General features: G+C 42.0%; 1 protein-coding gene across 3 annotated transcripts; it reads left to right on the top strand.

The window, feature by feature from the left end:
- The first annotated feature begins 12,549 nt into the window (after positions 1 to 12,549).
- PBDC1 (polysaccharide biosynthesis domain containing 1) lies at positions 12,550 to 16,805 on the top strand. Of its 3 annotated transcripts, XM_004781561.3 has the most exons (6): positions 12,551 to 12,701; positions 12,793 to 12,858; positions 14,122 to 14,181; positions 14,670 to 14,810; positions 15,821 to 15,932; positions 16,254 to 16,805. In XM_004781561.3, the coding sequence occupies exons 1-6, from the start codon at positions 12,672 to 12,674 to the stop codon at positions 16,508 to 16,510; spliced, it is 666 nt and encodes a 221-aa protein (XP_004781618.1). In that variant the 5' UTR covers positions 12,551 to 12,671; the 3' UTR covers positions 16,511 to 16,805. The 3 variants fall into 3 exon arrangements, with proteins under 3 accessions (XP_044943958.1, XP_004781618.1, XP_012905967.1); XM_045088023.1 differs by lacking the exon at positions 15,821 to 15,932 and having other exon boundaries at positions 12,550 to 12,701; XM_013050513.2 differs by lacking the exons at positions 12,551 to 12,701; positions 12,793 to 12,858 and adding an exon at positions 12,870 to 13,039.
- The last annotated feature ends 6,151 nt before the right edge of the window (positions 16,806 to 22,956 follow it).

Below are 22,956 nucleotides of genomic sequence, written 5' to 3'. Positions count from 1 at the left end.
AATGGCTGACCCATCAGCTAACGATGCAATTTAATGTAACCATATGTCAGTTGGCCCCTGTAACTCCTTGTGTCACGCATGCCTCTTACTACATGTGTCCTTACACAGGGACTCATACAGGGTGTGGAAGAGCTTCAGACTATTACTGAGCACGGTGGGGATGTGAGACAATAGCCTCTGATTGGGGAATAAACCGTGACCCCCATATAACAGTAGTACCCATCAGAACAGATAGCTGTGTAACACAAAAGGAATTTGGTAAAAATTTAGCCACAAGGATCTTTCCTTCAATTGCATCCCACCGATTTGGAAAATATTGTACAAATATATCTATTACAATCATCAACCCCAAAGATCGTCTCTGGGAATATGGCCGATCTTGGGGCCTTAGATATTATGAACCTGATGCAGATAGAGGAGGGCAATTCACCATCCAGAAGATAAAAATTCGAGAACTGCTTCGGTCTCTAGGGATGAACCCAGTTTTAAATCCTCCCAAGCCATTACAACCAACCAAGCTACCCGCCACGTCTACGCCGAGGGAAACTATCATAAAAAATAAAAGAGAAAAGGTTGACAATGGCAATAATGCTATAAAAAGTTTCACTCCCACTGGTAGATACAATGTTAATTTTTTGAATGCTTCAGGTCCTAATGTCACCCGCGACTGCTGGCTATGTTTAAATCCTCAGCTCCCATACTATATTGGCATGGGGGCCAATCTTACTATAGGGACCCAAAAGGGCCAAATTAAAAATGAAAGCTCTCATGACTCCTGTGGATGGGGAAAAATACCTAGACTAACTTTAGGAGATAAAAGAGCTAAGGGACTTTGCTTTGCAACATGGAAAGGGAAACAATCTTCCCAATACAAAAACTTATGTGAGGTTATAATAGTCCCTGCTGTCTTCACTAATTTCCTTAAGGCCCCTGCCGGGGCCTGGTTTGCTTGTAATTTGGGGCTCACGCCATGCCTTAATCTTGCTTTATTCCAAAACTCTTCATGGAATGAGCTCTATATAACAGCTCACATCCTTCCCCAAGTAGGTTATTATAAGGGGGTCGAAGGATTCCAGCATCTTACTGCAGGGACAGGGCGAACAAAACGTGAGGTCCCCATCCTAATTCCAGCATTAGTGGCTGCAGGAATAGCGGGGTCGACAGCAATAGGAACCGCAGCCTTAATAAAAGAAAAAGTAGATTTTGAGGCTCTGGGATCCCAAGTAGATGCTGATTTACGTCACATGCATGAAAATATAGATAAGCTAACTGATTCCCTAAGCTCTCTAGCCGAAATGGTACTGCAAAATTGAAGGGGGCTTAACATACTATTCTTAGAAAAAGGGGGACTTTAGGACTCCCAGGGATGATCTGAAAATTTATGCAACTGGTCTCCATGGATGACTTCCCTAATATCAGCAATTACAAGCCCCTTAATCTTACTATTATTGATGTTCCTCTTTGGCCCTGAAGGAGCAGGAGGCTGGCTGAGGACAAAGCAAAAGCTGGCGCCTTGCACACACCCCCCTTCACCCGCTCCCCTCCATATGTGTAGCATTCCTCAGGCACCCCTGACTGTCATAAAATGATAAATGGTTAACTTGCTGAGATCACAATCCTGCAAGACAGGATTTGGTTTGCAAATGTCCTTGAGATTTACAAACAAAGAAGTTACCTTATCAACAGCCCAATTTCCAGGGACACAGAACTCAGTTCCTCAAGCCCTAAAGTCACCCTCCCCTCCATAAAAAAACCGAAGGAGGTGGAGGTAGAAGGAAAAGTAAATAAAGTTCAATTTCTTCTAAACCTAAATCTCATTAACAAGGATGCTTGATAGCCGGAATGTAACATTCCACCAGGAGACTCCCAATTGTCTTTACTTGATAGTAACCAGGCCTTCAATATCCTGATAGTGCTTTTTTCCGCATGCGTGGGCTAACTGGCCAGTTCTGCTTCTGTAAGATTGCTTTGTCTGCTTTCACGCGGGGTCCCCTGACCCAATTCACTGACGCCAAGTATGCCTGTTCAAACTGTCAATCAATCAGCTCAGCCCCACCCGAAACTTGTTTGTACCTGTCTATAAAAACCCTGCACCAACCCAGCTCTGGACCTCTCGGCGTTATCGGCAACGAGCGGCGCAGAGGTCCAGGTTCGAACCCGCAATAAACGACCCTTGCTGATTGGCTTTGACTCACGTCTCTGGTGGTCTTTTAAGGTGGGGGTAATACTCTATTGGCATTTCAGCCCCTGCACTATAAAGGCCCTGATGTCATTTATACCAAAAAAAAAAAAAAAAAAGGATTGGGGCTATAAAGATGCTAATCTTATAGACTCAATATAACCCCTTACAACAGGGGGGCATAGAATCTTCAAAGATTTGACTAATCTCCAAAGAAAAGGGGGGAATGTAAGGGCCTACTTAGCCAGAGCGAGCCATTTTGTTGTTTATGCAGTAAAGTTAGATTGAACCTGCCCCTTGCCCCCAAGAGAAAAGCGCTTAGAAACAGAACTGGTGAAATATGACTGACCAGCCCCTGATAACGGAGCCCACATACAAGGACGAGTCCGGCCAGGTGGAAACGTCCAATCAGTGAAAGGGCACGTATTACTTCCCTACCCGCCAAGGATGAGCCAGGCCAGGTGGAAACGTCCAATCAAGGGAAAGCGCACGTATTACCCGCCAAGCAGTGTGAGCCCCCCCCATTTGGGCTCCAGACAAATTCTAGCCAAGGTCATAGGCTGAATTAGATGACTATCATGGGGTAGAATGTAATTCCATTGGCCACCTGTGTGTGGCCAAAGGCTCAACCACATGGCCTTTACTCTATAAAAGTTAGTCTGTGAGACTGGGAGGGGTCGCCTCTTTGCAAGAGACGGCCCTAGCCGGTCAGTTTGATTCTCGATGCTTGGCGTGAAATAAAGCTTTGCTTGACATTCGCTTTGTATCAGTCTTGTCCTTTTGTCTACGGACCCTTTCAGTCAAGTGTTAGGAACATTAAAAACTTTCACGTTTCTGTAAAAAATGATCTGCGATTACAAGAAATAAAAAAGGAAAGAAGGAGCAGGGGAAGAGGAGGAGAGAGAGGGAGGGAGGAGGGAGAGAGAAACAGAGAGACAGAGACACACACACAGAGGATAAAGACAAAAGATGGAAAGAAGGGAAAGAGAAAAAAGTGACTATGGAGACCAGCCATGCGCTTAAGTTTGTTTTTCTCCTTGAAACCCAGGGCCGCTGCCTCTAAAGCCCAAAGTCCTGATGATAACCTTCTGGTACTGTTGCTTGCTGAGTGAAGCTTTTCAGAGCTTCCCTTGAGTAAAAGTTATGACCCGCTGCAGCAAGACAGGCATGACTGGGGTCTATGCCCAGCCAATGTGACAGCCCTAGTTCACCATAGCACCAGGAAGTCACTGCTGGACCCACAAGTACCCTGGCTAACCTAGACCTATTTCTCTCCCCTTCATTGCCCCAGGCCTTCCTCTCCCATAGGGGATGTGGAACAAAGGAACATTTGCAGAGGGAAGAAAAAAAAAAAATCTCTGGAGCCTCAGTCTGAACTGTGTCTGCAAAGTCCATGGCATTCTGAATGATCAAGAACTTACTGAGCATTTACTAGGCTCTAGGCCTTATGCTAAGGGCTCATACGTTCACTCATTGTATAATTCCATCATCAAAACAATCAAGTGAGGCAAATGGGACTATAACCTCCCCTTTGGAAGTGAGGAAACCAAGGCTCTGTGAGCTTTAGAAACCTGCCTAAGGTCACACAGATAAGAAAACTCAGGTGCAGGGGCACCTGGGTGGCTCACTTGTTAAGCATCTGCCTTCAGCTCAGGTCGTGATCCCAGGGTCCTGGGATCAAGCCCTGCATTGGGCTCCCTGCTCAGCAGGAAGCTTGCTTCTTCCTCTCCCACTCCTCCTGCTTGTGTTCCCCTCTCTCGCTCACTGTATCTCTCTCTGCCAAATAATAATTAAAATCTTAAAAAAAAAATTCAGGTGCCTCTGAAATACAAGATGACATACTTTAACCTGTAACCATCATGGCCCTGAGATTCAAGAGGAGAATGAGGTTGGTAATGCCCAAGGAGGAGGTGATTTTTAAATCTGGCTTGATTTCAAATCACTTGGAACCACCCCTGCTGTGCTTAGGGAGGCACCTTCTCTCTCTCTCTCTCTCTCTCTCTCTCTTCCTTCTTTCTTAAATTAACATATAATGTATCATTAGCCCCGAGGGGTACAGGTCTGTGAATCGCCAGGTTTACACACTTCACAGCACTCACCATAGCACATACCTTCCCCAATGTCCATAACCCCACCACCCTCTCCCTACCACCCCTCCCCCCAGCAACCCTCAGTTTGTTTTGTGAGATTCTCTTATGGTTTGTCTCCCTCCCGATCCCATCTTCTTTCATTTATTCTTTTCCTACCCCCCAAGCCCCTCACATTGCATCTCCCCTTCCTCATATCAGGGAGATCATATGATAGTTGTCTTTCTCCGATTGACTTATTTCGCTAAGCATGATACCCTCTAGTTCCCTCCACGTCGTCGCAAATGGCAAGATTTCATTTCTTTTGATTGCTGCACAGTATTCCATTGCGTGTGTGTGTGTATACATATATATGTATATATATATCTCACATCTTCTTTGTCCATTCATCTGTTGTTGGACATCTAGGTTCTTTCCATAGTTTGGCTATTGTGGACATTGCTGCTATAAACAGTCGGGTGCAGGTGCTCCTTTGGATCACTACATTTGCATCTTTAGGGTAAATAAGCAGTAGTGCAATTGCTGGGTCATAGGGTAGCTCTATTTTCAACTCTTTGAGGAATCTCCATGCTGTTTTCCAGAGTGGTGGCACCTTCTCTCTTAAACATCTAGACACACACACACACACACACACACAACTGACTGGTGTGGGGCAGTCCGAGTCCCATGTGATCCAAGCTCAGCAGTTCACAGAATGATTATTTCCTTACCCTTACTCATGAACAATATTAAATGAACATTCCCAGAATTTTCTTGGAAACTTAATGTATCAGAAGCTTCCAACTTTAGCCCCAAGTGTGTTCACTTCAGTTGGGCAGATTCCACCACTCCCCTGAGGATAACTTAGAACCCTTCTCTGTCTTCCCATAATGCCCTGGATGTATTGTTATCGATCCATTCACCCAACAAATAATCATGGAACTCCTCTCATATATGCCAGCCGCTGTATTACTCCATGGAATCTCTGTCATTCCAATTACTACTTTTTTCTTTCTTTTCTTTTTTTTTTTTTTTTTTTTTTTTTTAGCTATCAGTTTCAATGTAACAGTAACTCTCACTAGGATGAGTGTCTTGTGGGGCACCTGGGTGGCTCAGCTGATTAAGTGTCTGCCTTCTGCTCAAGTCAGGATCCCAGGGTCCTGACTCCTTACTCAGTAGGGGGCCTCCTTCTCCCTCTCCTTCTGCCTGCTGCTTCCCCTGCTTTGCTCTGTCCCTCTCTCTCTAATAAATAAATAAAATATTAAAAAAAAAAAGATGAGTGCCTTGTAAGAAGGCACCTCGCATTACTCACTCTTCTATACCTAGGTCTTAGCCACATATGGGCACACCTCTGAGTAGGCTATCAATGAACACTGGATATTGGATGAAAAATTTCACGAGGTTATCTATTGCATGTAAAAATTAGGAAGACAAAGAGGAGATAAAGCAGATACTAGATGGCATGTAAACCCCACTGAGGGTAAAGAGATGATGCCACATGGAAGGTGGGGTACCCAAAAGGGGAGCTCTTATAATTCCCACAAACACCCTTGGCAAAATAAACCAGGGTCTGTACGCTCAGATAAGAGCATGTCTTAAGTAGGATGGCAAAATAACATCCAACCCTATAATAGGAGCCCTCTCTTCTTAGTCTCAGGTCTGCTGTGTGGGTGGGGTGGGGGGAGGGTCTGCCTGTCCATACTGTGTGTAACACAATCCCCTGGAACGCCAGGGACATTAGAAGTGAGAAGTGAAATTCTTCCTTTTAGGAATGGACACCGTCTACTAGGATTCACTGTACTGTCTTGCCTGTCTCTTGAAGTATTACAAGTTCTGAGTCCCCAAAACCTGCCCAGGAGGAGTGTTGCTACTCCAGACCTCCGTTCTTCCTTACCATGCACACGTTTGAAGGGCCAACTTTGGCCTCCAGTTGCCCTACAGCTAGCCGATTTTATCTGTGAATTCTGTTGACAGGACCCACCCAGCATTCTGCAGGTTCCACTCATTTACCAGACAATGCCGCCTTTGTTATCAGACAGGGGTCCTTCCCCAGAGGCCAAGCAAGCCAAGCACTGACACCAGCTTTGAGGAGGGCAAAATGGATTTTACTGCAGGGCGTCAAGCAAGGAGACAGGAAAACATTTCTCAAATCCACCTTCCCAGATGGCTGGGGTTCGTTGTATAGCAGGTCAGGGTGCCAAGGGGTACGTAAGGTTGAATGGAATATCCTGATTGCACATAAGGACAAAGGGAGGTGTCCTCCTTTCTGAGCATGTGCATTCGAGAATCATGCCTCTTCATGGGACACACATTCAGAAAATGGTGGCAGAAGCATGATGAACGGGGAGAGATCTCGGGGTGTGTTGTCACAGAGGTTACTCTCGTTCACTCTTGGTCCCCTCCACGCAGCTGCAAGAATTCTTCTCCGTTAGCTCCAGTCTTAGCTAGTCTCATCCCTGCTTGGTCACCTACTGCAAAACAGACTCAGAACTCACTCAAATTAGCCAGAGTTTCTTTAGGATAGGATGATCAAACGTCTGTTGATGTGTCGGTTTCACTTTCAGTTGGTCACTTTTTGCTGCGGAGGTGTAGTTTTGTTTTTTTTTTTTTCTGGACAAGGAGCCTGAATTGTCTCTTGGTCCCTGGTATAGTGTTCCGGGATCATGCAGGCCTTCGGACTTGACGTTGGGCTGCAGGGGGCAGCAGGGAGCAGCTCCTCCTTTCTTTATGCCGCTACTGATTACTAGGAAATAAAAGCATAGTTTTCATGAACCGAGCAGCTTTTCTACATTAGGTTTCACACTCCATCATTCGTCTCAGAATAACTCTACAAGTTGAGTATGCCTCTTCATTTAATATTCGAAAAAGAAAAAGAGGGAGGGAGGGAGAGGGAGAGAGACCCTGTACAGAAACAGTAGATGGAGGAATTAAGACTTGATTCAAGGTCCAAGGTTATCACTAATTGATATTATGGATATCCAGTGGTGTTTCTTGAGTTTTGCTTCCTGAGAAGCAAATCTGTTCCTCAGCAACACAAGGGCAGTAGCTGGAGTCCATGGCCAGCCTGGTGGTAGGCACTATCTCATTACACAGCACCCCTGGGAACCCTAGAGCTACTTTTGATGGCAAGGGGGTAGGAGAGAGGGAGGTGAGACTGTGGACAGGACACAAAGCTGAGAGGGACTTACGGAGACTAGTGAATGGCCGTACCTTCATTTCAGTAAGGGAGAGGCAGTGGTGGTGTCAGTGGCACGACGTCAACCCTTCCTGGCCACTGCAATCCAGGACAGAGCGAGATTTTCAGGGACTTGTGAGTCCCTATGTCAAAAGGGACGCAGTGCCCTGTGTCACCTCCTGTAACAGCTGTGTCAGATGGCCAGGATGGCATCTTAAGGGGCCGGTGTACTTCCTCCTGACCACAAAACAGTCCTGGAATACAATCACCACACTCACAGGCAACAGCCCCGGCAAGATGGCGCCAACCATCTCTTTCACCTGGCCCTTGCTACATTGTGTAAATCAGGTTTTCTGTTTTCAGGGAACACTCTCTCACATGATTTCTGACCACAGCCCCGGTTTTGTTTTGTTTTTTCCCTCTCAACTTTTAGTCATAAATTTCGAGGCCAATCAAATTTGCTTTCCTGTCTTTAGTCCAATAGCCAAACAGTCTGTGAGAACCACACCCCTGGATACAATCTGCCTATTTAGCTACTTGATTCCTGTTTTGTATCCCAGTGACCTCATTGCCCCAGGACACCCTACCTCATACCATTTATAGCTTCTAGCCTGTCTGCATGGATTGGACTCTTTGCTCCTTTCATGTATTTATGTATTTATTTGAGGTGCACTTTGTCTCGTTACTGTATCTATTTAAGACTTTATTTGTTGGGGGGGGGGAGGGAGAGCATGAGCAGGGGGAGGGGCAGAAGGAGAGGGAGAGAGAAAAACAGACTCCCTGCTGAGTGCCGAGCCAGGTGCGGGTCTCCCTCTTAGGACCCTGAAATCATGACCTGAGCCAAAGTTGGATGCTGAATGGACTGAGCCACCACCCGAGCACCCCCAACAATACATTTATTATACATGTTGCATAGATGCTTGACAGTAATGTGTGTTATAAATTGCTAGCTTCAGGTTTCAGAAGTTCTCCATAAAGTCAAGTTTGTTCCCGTGTTCAAAACTTCTACTAAATTCTTAGTAAGTTGTTGGCTGTTTGGGCCGTCAACTGCCAAGCAACATGTTAAAATAGTCCACTATTTTTCTGGATTTGTCCATCTCTGTTTGTAATTCTTTCAATTTTTGCTTTCAATTTTGAGGCTGTGTTACAGTGAAGTTTCTGGGACAAGTTCCAATCTGGGACAGCCGCCCGGGGTCATTGTTGCACTCCCTCCTGACCACAGACCACACCCCATGAACACAGTCACTCAAGATGTCGTCTCTAAAATTCTGTCTTGGCATGAAACGCACTTACTATAAGATGAATCCACCCCTGTGGGTATTGTGAACCACACCTATCACAGAAAAACACTTTTACTACCCAGATTTTATAGTTCTATGGTTGACTAACTCACATGGCTTCTGACCATACTCCTATTTTTCCTCCCAACTTTTAATGACCAGTTGCAAGGTCCTTCAAGTTTGTCTTCCCATCTAGTCTGACAGCCATCAAGACCATGTGGTCCATATTTTTAAGGAGTATCTACATGGCTTTACCACCTGCAAGTAGAAGCACTCACCCAACTGCCTTGCCAATGACAAACATATTTGAAAATGGAACGTGCTTTTCCTTTACATGTCAGGAAAAGGAAAATTTCCTTTTCCTTCTTCTACTCTATGGCACTCTAGCTCCGGCACTTACAGCTTTCATTTTCTCCACACCCCTGTTATCCCTGGCATTGCCGATTCCTCGGCACCTTTGTCAGGACTGGTGATGCCTTTGGCTCTACCCGTGGCGTGTCTTAGAAGGTAGCTGAAGGTCAACTCAGTGGTGCCCCTCCAGAAGGAGAAAGAATCATCCCAGTTGAACTCCCATCTCCATTTTTCTTACCCTACACCAAAAGGTCTTTCTGCAATATAGCTCTTAAAGTCCACCAATTCGCTTCTTTTAGGTACTGTCTTTTGTTCCTGGCCCACTCCTCATCCCCTTATTTTAATAGCCAGCTGCCTTGAGTCCATCTGAAACAATAGGTTCGAGTGCAAAGGCCAAACGCTTATTTTGATAGCTCTGCCTGGCCTGGCAATGGGAAAGGCTCTCGATGACAGTTTCATCTCCAGCCGTTTGCGGGTACAGATCTTCCAATCTTGTGAGGACCCCAATTCCTGGTCCGTGAGAGTGTCTAAGGCTGTGAATATTTGAGCAACGAGAAGTTCCCTGATTTAAAAAAAAAAAAAAAGTCAAATAATTCTAACACACCATGTGCATGGTGTACATAATTATGAGGTGGGTTTCTTTTTTTAATTTAAAGGCAATTAATGTGCCCAAAGCATTCGATAAAGCGAATTACCTAAGTGCTTTCTCAGGTTAAAGGCCGGTTGTGTTTCTTAAGACCCTATTCCTATTCAGTTGTTATGTACGGATTTGGCCATCATCATGAGCCTACCCTTCCATTTTACTGTTGTCAATTGACCTCCTGGTCAGGCCTCCACATTCACTAACGTCCAGCATCCCTGTGGATGACCTGTCTTACCTTCAAACCTCTGGGTTACATACAGACTGCTATCCTTGCAGATTCATGTCCTCTCCTTATAGCTGTTCCCTGAAAACGTCCCTCCACCTCCTTTAGATCAGTTCTTCCTTTCCTCTGAGCTGCTCTGCGGGACTTCTAAGACATTCTTCTCAAAACAAGACTTGAGCACATTCCTTCTTGCTCTCAGCTGCCTTCTTGTGTTTCACAGAGAAAACAGAAAGCTTCTGGAGGGAACACCTCCATTTCCTCTTTCTGCTGACTGTCTCCATTCGGTTTCTCTGGAGATACACCCAGCTCACCGTCCAGGACAGTCTTCTCTATAAGGCCAATTCACCTGCCAGCACATTTAAGTCTCTCTCAACCTAAAATAATAATTTAAAAAGTCCCTGAGTTTCCTCAGAAAATTAAAAATAGAATCTTACTTCTTGGTGTAAATCCCAAAGAACCGAAAACGGGGTGTCGAAGTGATATTTTCACACCCATGTTCATAGCAACATTACTCATGATAGCCAAAAGGTGCAAGCAACCCAAATACTCATCGATGGGTGAATGGATAAACAAATAACAACACAATGTGGTATATATATATGAATATTATTCAGCCCTAAAAATAAAGGAAATACTCTCACCTGGCAGTAACATGGATGAACCTTGAGAACATTATACTAAGTGAAATAAGCCAGTCGCAGAAAGACAAATACTATATGATCGCACTTGTATGGGGGTATCTAAAATAGTCAAATTCATAGAAACAGAAAGGTGGTCGTTGCCAGGGGTTGAGGGGAGGGGGAAATGGGAAGTTGTTTAATGGGTGTAGTTTTTCTGCTCTGTGAGGTGAACTAATTCTGTCACACAGCAGTCTGGATAAACTTAACACTATTGAACTGTATGCTTAGAAATGGTCGAGAGGGTAAATTTTTCTGTTACATGTATCTCACCACAATTTTTAAAAAGTCCCTGGACCTCGTGTCCCTATCCAGCTTCAACTCTTTGGAAGAGTCCTCTATGGTCATTGCCATCTCTTCTTTAACTTCCACTCTCTTCTCAGCCCACTGCCACCAGACTCCTGCCCTCACCATTCCACTAAAACTGCTCTTGCTAAGGTTGTCCATGACCTCTCGATATTGTGGGCTTTGTGTACTCAACCTAGGATATTGGACACGATTCACCCCCACCCCGTTTCATTCTTTTTCCCGGCCTTTTTTTCTTCTTCATAAATCGTTCTTTCTTTGGCATGTTGATCTTCATGTCTTCGTAGTTCTTCAGTTTCCTTTGAACAGCTCAATCCAACCTAAAGACATAGCTATCAGATTTACATCTCTGATCAGATGTCCCTCTTACTAGTCCACTCCGTCTGTATGTCCCATAGGCTCTTCAAACTCAACTCTTCAAATTCAACTCATCATCCCTCCTCTTGTTTTGGGGGGTTTTGTTTTTGGCTCAATGCTTGCATTCCCAAATCTTATTCTGAAATTTGGGACTCATACTGGAATCGTGTTTATTCTTTATTTCCCGTATCCAATTAGTCATCAAGTTCTATGGATTCTTTTTCCCCTCTTAATTCGCAAAGTCATCTCAACTGCTATATCCTCAGCTTAGCTTTTAATTCCTATTCATTTCAGTGCCTTTAAATTGGTCTCTCTGATTCCAAAATTGCTATCCTGAAATCTGTCTTGTATGTTGTATTTTAATGATCTTCTTAAGACTTAAGCTTAATCTGGCAGCTGTCTACTTGAAGCTCCCTATCAGCTTCCCATTGCTTTTAGGTTAATGTGTCAAATTTCTAATATTCAGTATAGATAGTCCAACTTTTCCATCAAAATCGTAAATGACTAGGGGCGCCTGGTTTGCTCAGTGGGTTAAAGCCTCTGCCTTTGGCTTGGGTCGTGATCCCAGGGTCCTGTGATCCAGCCCACCATAGGGCTCTCTGCTTTGCAGGGAGCTTGCTTCATCCTCTCTCTCTCTGCCTGCCTATCTGCCTACTTGTGATCTCTGTCTGTCAAATAAATAAATAAATAAATCTTTTTTAAAAATCGTAAATGACTACACACATACCGCTTTTTTGGGGGCGGGGGTATTTGCTTCAAGGTCCCATGGTGTTTAGTTCTCCAGTGCCTTTGTACATGCACTCTCCTCTCCCTGGAGTGTCGTTCCCTGCCTTCGTTGCCTGCTTTTCTGGTTGTCCTTTCTGACTCCGTTTTTGTAACCCTTATTTGTGTTCCCATAGTGCATGATGCTATTTCGAGATGACTACTTTATATGCTATCTCACTGTATGTATTTCTTCCAAAATGGGGACTAAATTCTTCATCCCTCTACTTCATTGTCTAGCACCAAGCTTGTTTGTGATTTACTCCTTATTTGGAGTATTGGGGTGTGTGTATGTATTGGTACATGAGCCTGCTTGCAGTAATGTAGAGAGTGAATCCGAATCTCTGCTGGGCACTCAGCGCAGTGGGCACGCGAAAGGTTTTAAACTAAAGCTTTTCGGAAGATCACCACCGATATTAAGGAGCATTAAACTATCTGTGACATCGGAAGCATCCCATATTGTGCAGCAGCGCAACACCTTTGCGCGAGCGCAGGGTGAATGAGGAGGGGCCAGGGACAACTATGGAGGTTGCGCGCAGGCGCACCCGGAAAGAAAGCCTCTCTTATTCGGCCCTCCCTTTCCAACCAGCTGCCGGCCGAGTTTGCAAATAGTCATTTCCGGGAAACAGGCGCTTGCTTTGTGGGGTGCAACATGGAGACGACCAGTGGAACTGCTGAGCCGGTGAGACGCTGCTCTGGGATCGGGTGGGTGGGGAAGCCGAGAGGGGTCGAGCTTTGAACACCATCTCTCCCCCTTCTTGTTCCCTTCCCAGGTTCCCGGGGAACTGGCGTCTGTGGCACATGCTCTTTCTCTCCCAGCCGAGTCTTACGGCAACGATGTGAGTATGACTCACCCCCAGCTCCCACTTAAACAGTTAGCTTGGTATGTCTGCAGGGCCTGCCACGAAACTGTAACCTCCTGATGTCTTCTGTGAACCCTCTCCATGCCCGACAGAAACGGAGGTTTCTCATTCATTTTAACCTTTTTGGTCCACAAACCGAGGACAGATGCCGGTGGAGGTAATTCTCTAACTTTGCTGCAGTAGAACCAACCAACTGAGAAGCTTTTATATTTTCAGTTGTCCAGGTCACAATCTATACCAATTAAATCAAAATATTGGGGGGGGGGCGGCGGCGGTGAGAGTCAGAAACTGCTATTTTTTAAAGGTTACTGAATGATTTCATTATTCAGTAAAGTGGCACTGAATTATGATATGTCTTGTTTAGATTAAGAAGAAAGCATATGATATTTTTGAGATACAAGACACAGGGACATGAGAATAGTATTAACAGTCAAATAAAAATGTGATTGATGTATGTTAGGTTAGAGTATAAGATCCAAAGGAGTTTAGTCGAAGGAGAAACCCCTAAGAACTGAGACAGCAGTATAGGAAGACTTCACTGAAAAAGTGAATCTCTAACTGAATCCTCCAAGTATAGATGGACACAGGATATGGAGTAAGGCATGGAGGTGAAAATGAAAATGGCTTTGCTGGGGTCAGTGAAATAGATCCATCTGGCTAGAGTGGGAGATTTTAATGGAAGAGGTGATAGGTATTTGGGAAGGCTTATTTAATAATCTAGCCTGCTTCACAATACTGATTAAATTTTAAGTGTTTTGGATGGGGAATTGGCTATCTTTTTTGGGGGGAGGAATTGGCTATCTTATAAACACAAATCTTATAAACAGATTATAACATGTTAGACTATTAAAAGTGAAGGGTATTTCACTTCATTTATCTTACTTTGTTCTCCCAAGGCCTCAGTGATACATGTGAGTATATTGTATCAGTTTTACAATGGTTTAATTGACTCCTGAGAAGGCACTCTATTTACTGCTTTCTGTAGTCTCTCACACTTCACTAGCTGCTGGAAAAAGAACCAGTGACTTATGCTGTTGATTAGATTGTATAGGCAGCTTCTTTTGGTGGGTAGTTTCCTTCATTAAGGACAAAAGTTTTCTATTTTCCAAACCTATTAGTCCAGTTTTTATTCTTTGGCAGTAGTGTTATTGACATTACCTAGACATCCACAGACATCTTTAATTTGTTCTCTAGTAGCAGAATTGGGAGATTCTGACCTGACATTCTTCACTTTTGCAGCCTGATATTGAGATGGCTTGGGCCATGAAAGCAATGCAGCATGCTGAAGTCTACTACAAGGTGAGTTGTCTGTTTTCATTATTAAGCAGAATTAAACATGGAATTGTAGTGTTTGGTTCTCTGCTAATCACTATTCTCAGCAAAACATATGTATTTTGGAGATACTTTTTATTACTGTAAGATTTTACCCACAGAGAATGAGGGAGTGAAAGTGAATTTTGTTTTGACAATGAGGAGTTGTACTTCTTTGCCCAGTGTTCTGCTAACTAGCAAAATGATTCTGTAGTAGGCAATCAATAAATGTTTGATGACTGAATGGACAATTCACAGAGGGCAATAGCCAGGCAGTACTAGTCCCAAAAGGGTTTGAACTGGTAGTATATTATGGCCTTTGAAAACTATGTCATGATTTCATCTGGGACCTCGTCTGCCTGTACTTCCTAATAACTCTTCTGCCCTTAGAACCATAAAGAATTTTCTGGGGAAGGGGGTATAGAAGTGTAGTAAATTAGAGACTAGTTTCTGTTATGTTGTCTTGTGTCTGGCAGCTGATTTCATCAGTTGACCCACAGTTCCTGAAACTCACCAAAGTGGATGACCAAATCTATTCTGAGTTTCGGGAAAATTTTGAGAAACTCAGGATAGATGTGTTGGATCCAGAAGAGCTCAAATCAGAATCAGCTAAAGAGGTAAGAGTTCTCTCAAATATTGCATAGCATCTCACTAACAATTATTGATTGTGAAAGCATTTTTATACATCCAACCTTTTTTCAGTATGTTTTAAGGAAATATGTAAAGAACCAGGGCTTTTATGTAGTTATAATCAACTAATAAGTAAGTTATGAAGCGAAATAAATATTTTTCTGGTATTTGAGTTTTTTATGTACATTGGATGTATTTTTTTCCTTTTTTTTTTTTTTTGACTTGGATAATTTATCCCTTCCTACCCAGGCCTTTCAGGGGAGAAGGAGCAAATTTACTTATGTTATGTTAGTAGTTTAGCTTGGATGGAGAGTTGGCAAATTGGCAAAAAAAGTCTTGAATGGAGAATTGGCAAATAGGATATAGAGAGGTGTCTGAATTCTCCAGATTTAAGTTCTCATTATCATGGGCCATGGATACTAGGAGAACTTAGGTTTCCCATTGCTTACCTGATTATCATACTTTTACAGTGTGCTAAAACTCTTATAGTGGGGAAAATACTTCCCTGAGAGTAGGTCCTTGGTTTGTGATATATGTGACCTTTTAACATTGTTACTGTTAACTGTTAACTCTGTTACTGATCTTGGCAAAAGTACTTCTAGCAATGGACTTCTTTCTTAAAATTTAACTTTGTGACCTTGCCACATACCTGCTGCCTTTGTCTCAATTTGTGCTTCAGTGGGGATGAATAACTATTTTGGGCTGAGTTAACCAATAACTTAAAGACAAAACAATATATATAAGAAGTCAAATTTTAATTCTGTAGCCTAGGATTTAAATATTTTGTCAAGTTAAAATATTGTTTGTGTTGAGAAATACCAGTCTAAGGACAATAGATAGCATAGAAACTCAGTGCTATTGAAAGTAGAAATTAGCTCAGTCCTAGTCTCTTTCACTATGGGTACGTCGCTTACTGAGGAAGTGGAGTCCCTTCTCCTGGCCTGACTTCACCAGCCTCCTGCATTTGTCAGCTAAGGCATCTTTTTTGCCTTTATAGAAGTGGAGGCCATTCTGCTTGAAGTTTGACGGGATTGTAGAAGACTTCAATTATGGTACTTTGTTGCGACTGGATTGTTCCCAGGGCTACACTGAGGAAAACACCATCTTTGGTGAGATTCTTGCCTCTGGAGTGGTTTCTGTATAAGGAAATTGAGGGATCTGGTTTTACTGATGAATTAGTGACATGAATAGTTTGGGTATTATTTTATTTGTTACATATTTAAAGATCATGTTACTTTTCATTGAATAACTATGAGATAAGATGGTTAAGTATTTTCAGCCTCATTTAACAAGATTAGAATTCCACATCTCTGAAGTTTATGACTGTACTGGAATGCTTTGACTGTTAGTTCAGCTTTGTTAATAGACTTCCAGTAGGTTTAGAAAAGTAACTGGGACTAGGACAATAATCAATTCTATTCACATTTCAGCCCCCAGGATACAATTTTTGGCAATTGAAATTGCTCGGAACCGAGAAGGCTATAACAAAGCAGTTTATACCAGTGTTCATGACAAAGAAGAAGAGAAAGAAGAAGGCAACCATGGAAGAGAGAAAGGAACTGACAGTGGACGGGCAGAAGAGAAAGGAGACATCAGAGAAAGAGAAAAAACAAAAACCAACAAAGGAGAAGAAAAAGAGAAAGGAGCCGACAAAGAAATTAGCAAGAGTGGTGAAACAGCTATGTAAGGTAGACAAGGAATAGCCCCCTGGAAGCTATGACCCAATTATATCTACAGATACTACGATGCTACGATGCTACTTGCACAGACCATGTGGTTAAATGTATCTCTTTGTGCAATTGAAAGACATAAAGAAGGACATCTTTCCAGCCTAATAATCAAGAGCTACTTTTGTTGTTCTCTTGTCTGAACCAGCTTAGAGACTATTAGGGTGTTAGTTGAGCATTTTTTGGTATAGTGTTTCTTGGTTCTCACCACTGGTCAAGTAAGAAATTTTACAAATAAATTTCTTTTGGTTCTTATGACTAGATCTATAATTGACTTTTAAAAGATATTTCCAATTATTTGACACTACAGATTTTTTTTCAAGTATATAATCTTTTTGGCATGTCTAACAAAATGATTTTTGCCTATTTTTAAATGCTTATCATTGTTTCCTGCAGTAAAGTTTCCTCAAACCTGTATGTTGTATGTGGTTTGGGGATTAGAAGTCCCTATGTAAGGGTTAATTCCTGCTATTTGAGTCACTATAGCTTTCTGATTTTCTTTGATATATCTGGCAAATATTTGATGAATATTCTATGGAGATAAGAGCTAGGGCCTGAACCTGTCAGACCAGTGAATGAAGCCCAGTTCACATTAGAAGAGCAGGAAACCGGACCTGCTTCAGTACCTGCTTCTCTTCTGGTACCCAAGTTGTTACCCGAAAGCTAGCAGAAATTAATAATTAAATATAAAGCCTGTTAGAGTTACTTCCCTTTTATAATACTATGAACAAGAGCATACATTTACAGAGTAACATAAAATGAAAATTTTTTTTTTAAAGATTTTATTTATTTATTTGTCAGAGAGAGAGTGAGTGAGAGCGAGCACAGGCAGACAGAGTGGAAGAAAGAGTCAGAGGGAGAAGCAGGCTCCCTGCGGAGCAAGGAGCCCGATGTGCGACTCGATCCCAGGACGCTGGGATCATGACCTGAGCCGAAGGCAGCTGCTTAACCAACTGAGCCACCCAGGCGTCCCTAAAATGAAAATTTTTAAATGATATTTTGTCAGACTCCAATAATAGACCAGTTGATTTTATATGGATGGAGGGGTTTCTTCTCATCTCATGACTTTTAAGAGTGTATGTTTCCATTATCTTTATATATGTATAAAGGTTTGTGCATGTCCCATTAGACCTACTGACCTTGATAGCTAAAACTAGTTAGAAGCAGCCGCAATGTTTATAGTGCATACAGTAAATTCTCTTAAAACTCTAACCACAGCATGATCATTTGAGAATGGATTTAGCAGAGCAGAGAAGCGGGAGAAATGAGGCTTTTTCCCCTGGTGGATATAGAAGAAAAATAAAAGTTAAACTTAATTGATGAAGTACTTTCTAGGCAAGAGCTGAACTAGAGATACCTATAGCTAGCAGCAGCAGTTATACACAAAGCAAATAGGTTTCTCTATGGATGCTTTTTAGCCAACTCTTAAAAATATTTAAAACATTTGTTAGACTTCTCATTTTATAGAAAATATCCCTTTAAATGAGTAGGAGAGTGTTAAATACTTCGTGCTAGACAGACTTAAAAATCAAGAACATCCTTTGCTGTATTGACTTTGTGTAGTTCATACATTCTTTTTTTTTTTTTTTAAAGATTTTATTTATTTATTTTACAGAGAGAAATCACAAGTAGATGGAGAGGCAGGCAGAGAGGGAGAGAGAGAGGGAAGCAGGCTCCCTGCTGAGCAGAGAGCCCGATGCGGGGCTCGATCCCAGGACCCTGAGATCATGACCTGAGCCGAAGGCAGCGGCTTAACCCACTGAGCCACCCAGGCGCCCCTCATACATTCTTTTTTAAAGATTTTATTTACTTATTTGACAGAGAGAGACCGCAAGTAGGCAGAGAGGCAGGCAGAGAGAGAGGGGGAAGCAGGCTCCCCACTGACCAGAGAGCCCAATGCAGGGCTCAATTCCAGGACCCTGAGACCATGACCTGACCCGAAGGCAGAGGCTTAACCCACTGAGCCACCAGGCGCCCCCATACATTCTTAAATATCCATGAACATGTGTCCATACTCATTGCCTGAGGAACTAGGGAAGAATAAAGATTACTAGCTGCATACAATTCTGCCTGTGGTAGCCTTTTCCAGATTGCTCACCAGCAAGAAAACTTGCTTAATTACTTCTCTCTGATTTTATGGAGAATAAGAAATAAATCATTGAAAGATTACTTTAAAGTGAGAGGCATCTCTGTCCAAGAACTAGGAAATACAAACTGAGCAAAGGGAGGGGAATAAGAACATGAACACTTCAGCAGTGTTGTAAAGCTAGGAATCCAAGACCATATCCAAGGTCAATGGGGAGAGTGGGCAGAATTCTCAAGGTGGCCTCAAGATTTCCACCCTTGGTATACATGCTCTGTATAATTCCCTATTCCCTCCTGTTGGTGTGGGCAAGCCTTGTGAATATGAGGGGATTCTGTTCGTTCATTTAAGTTATAACCTTTTAATTTTGAGTTAATAAAAATGGAGATTATCCTGGGTGGGTTTGGCCTAATCAGGTGAATCCCTAAGTGGGAAAAGCAGCAGCAGATGTTCACCTGTTGGCCTTAAAAAAGCAAAAAGCTGTGTTACTCAAGGGGGCCATTTGGCAAGGACCTCAGGGTAGCCGCTGAGAGCTGAGAATGCTCCCAGGCTGAGAGCCAGCAAAAAATGGGGATTTCACTCTAGTTGGAAGGAACTAAATTCTACCAATAACCAGCAAGTTTGGAAGAGGACTTAAAGTCTTAGATGAGCTTCAGGCCTGGCTGATACCATGATTTTGGTCCTTTGAGACCCCGAGCAGAGGACCAAGTTAAGCTATATCTGGACTCTTGACCCATAGGACTCTGAGATGGTAATGGGTATTGTGTTAAGCTACTAATTACATGGTAATTTGTTACAGAGCAGTAGAAAATGGCTACAGACTCTGGTACTGGAAGTGGAGTGCTGCTGTATCAAGTACCTAAAATGTGGGAGTGGTTTTAGAATCAGGCGGTAGGTGAAGACTAGAAGAATTTTGAGGACCATGATAGGGAAAGCATAAATTGCCTTAAACAGGCTGTCAGTAGTAATATGGACTTTAAGGATGCTGTAGGCGAAGGCTCAAAAGTAAGGAACGTGCTGTTGGAAACTAGAAGAAAGGGAATCCTCTTAGTAGGTGGTAGCATTATGGTTAGAGGCCCGGAAGTTTGGGATTTGAGTCTTTGCTCTAAATTATTTGGGAGATGTTATCAAGCCAGGCTTGACATAGTATGTAACATCTGTGATTTATTCAGAATGTGGTACCATTATTTATCTCCATGACATCTTTTGGAGGCAGGGAAAGGGCACAGACTAATTTTGGCATTTACAGAAGGGAAAATTGCAGTCATTTTTAAGTTTTAGGCCACTGAATTTGTGGTAATTTGTTACAACAACAATAGGAAACCAATAAAGAAGGCATACTGATCCCTGTTTAAAGGTAGAGACATTTACTACACTGTCATTATTTACTTTGAAACTATAGTTTAAACAAAGATCTTGTGCCAGATAATTGAGACATGAACTGTACCCAAAGCAAGCTTCAATGATTCTAAACCATTTTGAACTTATTCTTCTAAGGAATTCCTGTAGCTGAATCTGTGTGTTAGGTGCCATTAATATAATTGGGAATTCTCTGAGTTTACTTAAAGGTAACAGTACAGGGCTTAGTAATGAGTATGTGCTCATGTGAAGCTTACAGTAGTATTAATAAAACTCGACAGTAACTTCATCAATTATTTGGACTTTAGACAAAATATTTTTCTGGACAGGTGTATTTTATCATTGATGTTTAAAATTGTCAGAGCATGGTGATAATTCAAATAGGCCAGATTTTTGTTGGTTTTATCACTGTTTTTAAATTTTCTACAGATTATACAGTTCTTTTTTTTTAATTTAATTTTATATTTTCAGTGCTAAGATTCATTGTTAATGTACCACACCCAGTGCTCCATGTAATACAGTTCTTTTTGCTTGCACACAATGTGGATGATTCTCACTATCCCACATTGGTACACAATTGCTTTCATACATATTCTTACTCAGATACATAGTCAATATCTTGGGGCACCTGGGTGGCTCAATTGATTAAGCGTCTGCCTTCAGCTTGGGTCATGATCCCAGGGTCCTGGTACTGAGTCCAGTCTCAGGCTCCCTGCTCAGCGGAGAGTCTGCTTCTCCCCCTCCTTTCTGCTTGTGCTCTCTCATGCCATCTCCATCTCTCTCAAATGAAATATTTTAAAAATTGTCAATATCTTAATTGATGATTCACAATTAAGGCATGCACGTATGTTATGTGAATGGCCATTTCCCCATGCCTACATGTTTTTAATCTAGAATTATAGAAGCTTTACAGATGGATATCAACATGATGGTGGTCTCTCGAATTGTACTACTTTCACATGATGACCATTTATATGACTGGCTAGCTTTAAATTTTCCCTACTCAGGATTTCTCTGATATCCGCAATATAAACTGCATTTTTGGGGCACCTGGTTGGCTCAGTTGATTAAGTGGCTAACTTGATTTCCATCAGGTCATGATCTCAGGGTCCTGGGATTGAGCCCCAAGTCAGGATCTGCATTCAGTGGGGAGTCTGGGGATTCTCTCTCTCTCTCTACCCTACCCCCCACTTATACTCTCTCTAAAATAAATAAATATATCTTAAAAAAATATATATATTTATTGCATTTTCTTTAAGTCAGTATGTTTTCATTTTATAAAAATTGAGATTGAATTGGGATGCCTAGCTGACTCAGTGAAGCATGCAACTCTTTTTTTAAAAAGATTTTATTTATTTGACAGAGATCATAAGTAGGCAGAGAGGCAGGCAGAGAGAGGGGGTGAAGCAGACTCCCCACTGATCAGGGAGCCCGATGTGGGGTTTGATCCAGGTACCCTGAGATCATGACCTGAGCCGAAGGCAGAGGCTTTAACCCCCTGAGCCACCCAGGTGCCCCAAGCATGCAACTCTTGACCTTACAGATTTGAGTTCAAGTCCCACATTTCTCATTGTGGTGGCCTCAGGCCCAGAGTAGTGTAGGTGTAATTTGGAAGCCTGATGAATGAGAAGGAAGTGAAAGGTGAAAGAAGAAGAATAAGTGAGAGACATTACCAAAATTTTTAATGAGAATGATAGAAAAAAATGGTTATGACCTATATATATATAGATCTATATATACGCATATATATGTGTGTGTATATATATATATCTATACACACACATAGATCTATATATACACATATGTATATAGATTTATATATACACATACATATGTGTATATATCTATATCTACATATACATATGTATATGTATACACATACATATGTACACATACATATATACACATACATATGTGTATATATAGATCTATATACATATGTGTATATATAGAATTCTATATGTGTATATGTGTGTATATATAGATCTATATATATCTATGTGCATATCTATATATGTGTGTGTGTATATATATAGATATATCTCTATATATATACCCACATTGGGTATAAAGCTTACTTTAAAAAAATTGATATTGAATCATAAAGTAATTTGCCCTCCATCACATAAGTGTGGTATTAGGATTCAGATCCATATCTTTTGGTTATGAATCTTATGGTTTTTCCAGAATCCCACTCTAGATTCAGCTTCTTGCCAGAATAAGACAAGTAATTTGAGTAAGGAATCAAACCATTTAATAATCATAGGCAAGAGCATTCTAGTGTGGAGTGATGTACTGAGGTAGTTTAAGCTCCTCAAATATTTGTAATTTCTCTTTGTCTTTTTCCTTCTTATCTCTGCAAAAGATTCCTTGTTGCATATGCAACTCAGACTTGTTTAAAAAACATTACAGTGTAAACATTATAGTGTATCACTGAATGTTCAGTTTCAAAATTATATTTAAATTTAAATTAAATTTCATTTAATTTCTTCACCTTTCTTATGAACTGAGATTTGGCTGATACATTCCTGCAAGTGTTTTTTTTTTTTTTTTTTTTAAGATTTTATTTATTTATTTGCTAGAGAGAGAAAGGGCACAAGAGGGGGAGCGGCAGGCAGAGGGAGAAGCAGGCTCCCTGTCAAGCAAGGCACCTGATGTAGGACTTGATCCTGAAAGGGTCCGTAGATAAAAGGATGAGACCGATACAAAGCGAAGGTCAAGCAAAGCTTTATTTCGTGCCAAGCATCGAGAATCAAACTGACCAGCCAGGGCCGTATCTTGCACAGAGGAGACCCCTCCCAGTCTCACAGACTATCTTGTAAAGGCCATGTGGTTGAGCCTGGCCACACACAGGTGGCCAATGGAATTACATTCTACCCCATGATAGTCATCTAATTCAGCCTATGACCTTGGCTAGAATTTGTCTGGAGCCCAAAAGGCGGGGCTCACACTCCTTGGCGGGTA

Source organism: Mustela putorius, unplaced genomic scaffold, assembly GCF_011764305.1.
Source record: "Mustela putorius furo isolate JIRA1106 unplaced genomic scaffold, ASM1176430v1.1 tig00002131_pilon_pilon_pilon, whole genome shotgun sequence".
In the NCBI taxonomy this organism is placed as follows: Eukaryota; Metazoa; Chordata; class Mammalia; order Carnivora; family Mustelidae; genus Mustela; species Mustela putorius.
The sequence above is the reverse complement of the archived record's forward strand: the minus strand, read 5'-3'. Positions and strand labels throughout refer to the sequence as shown.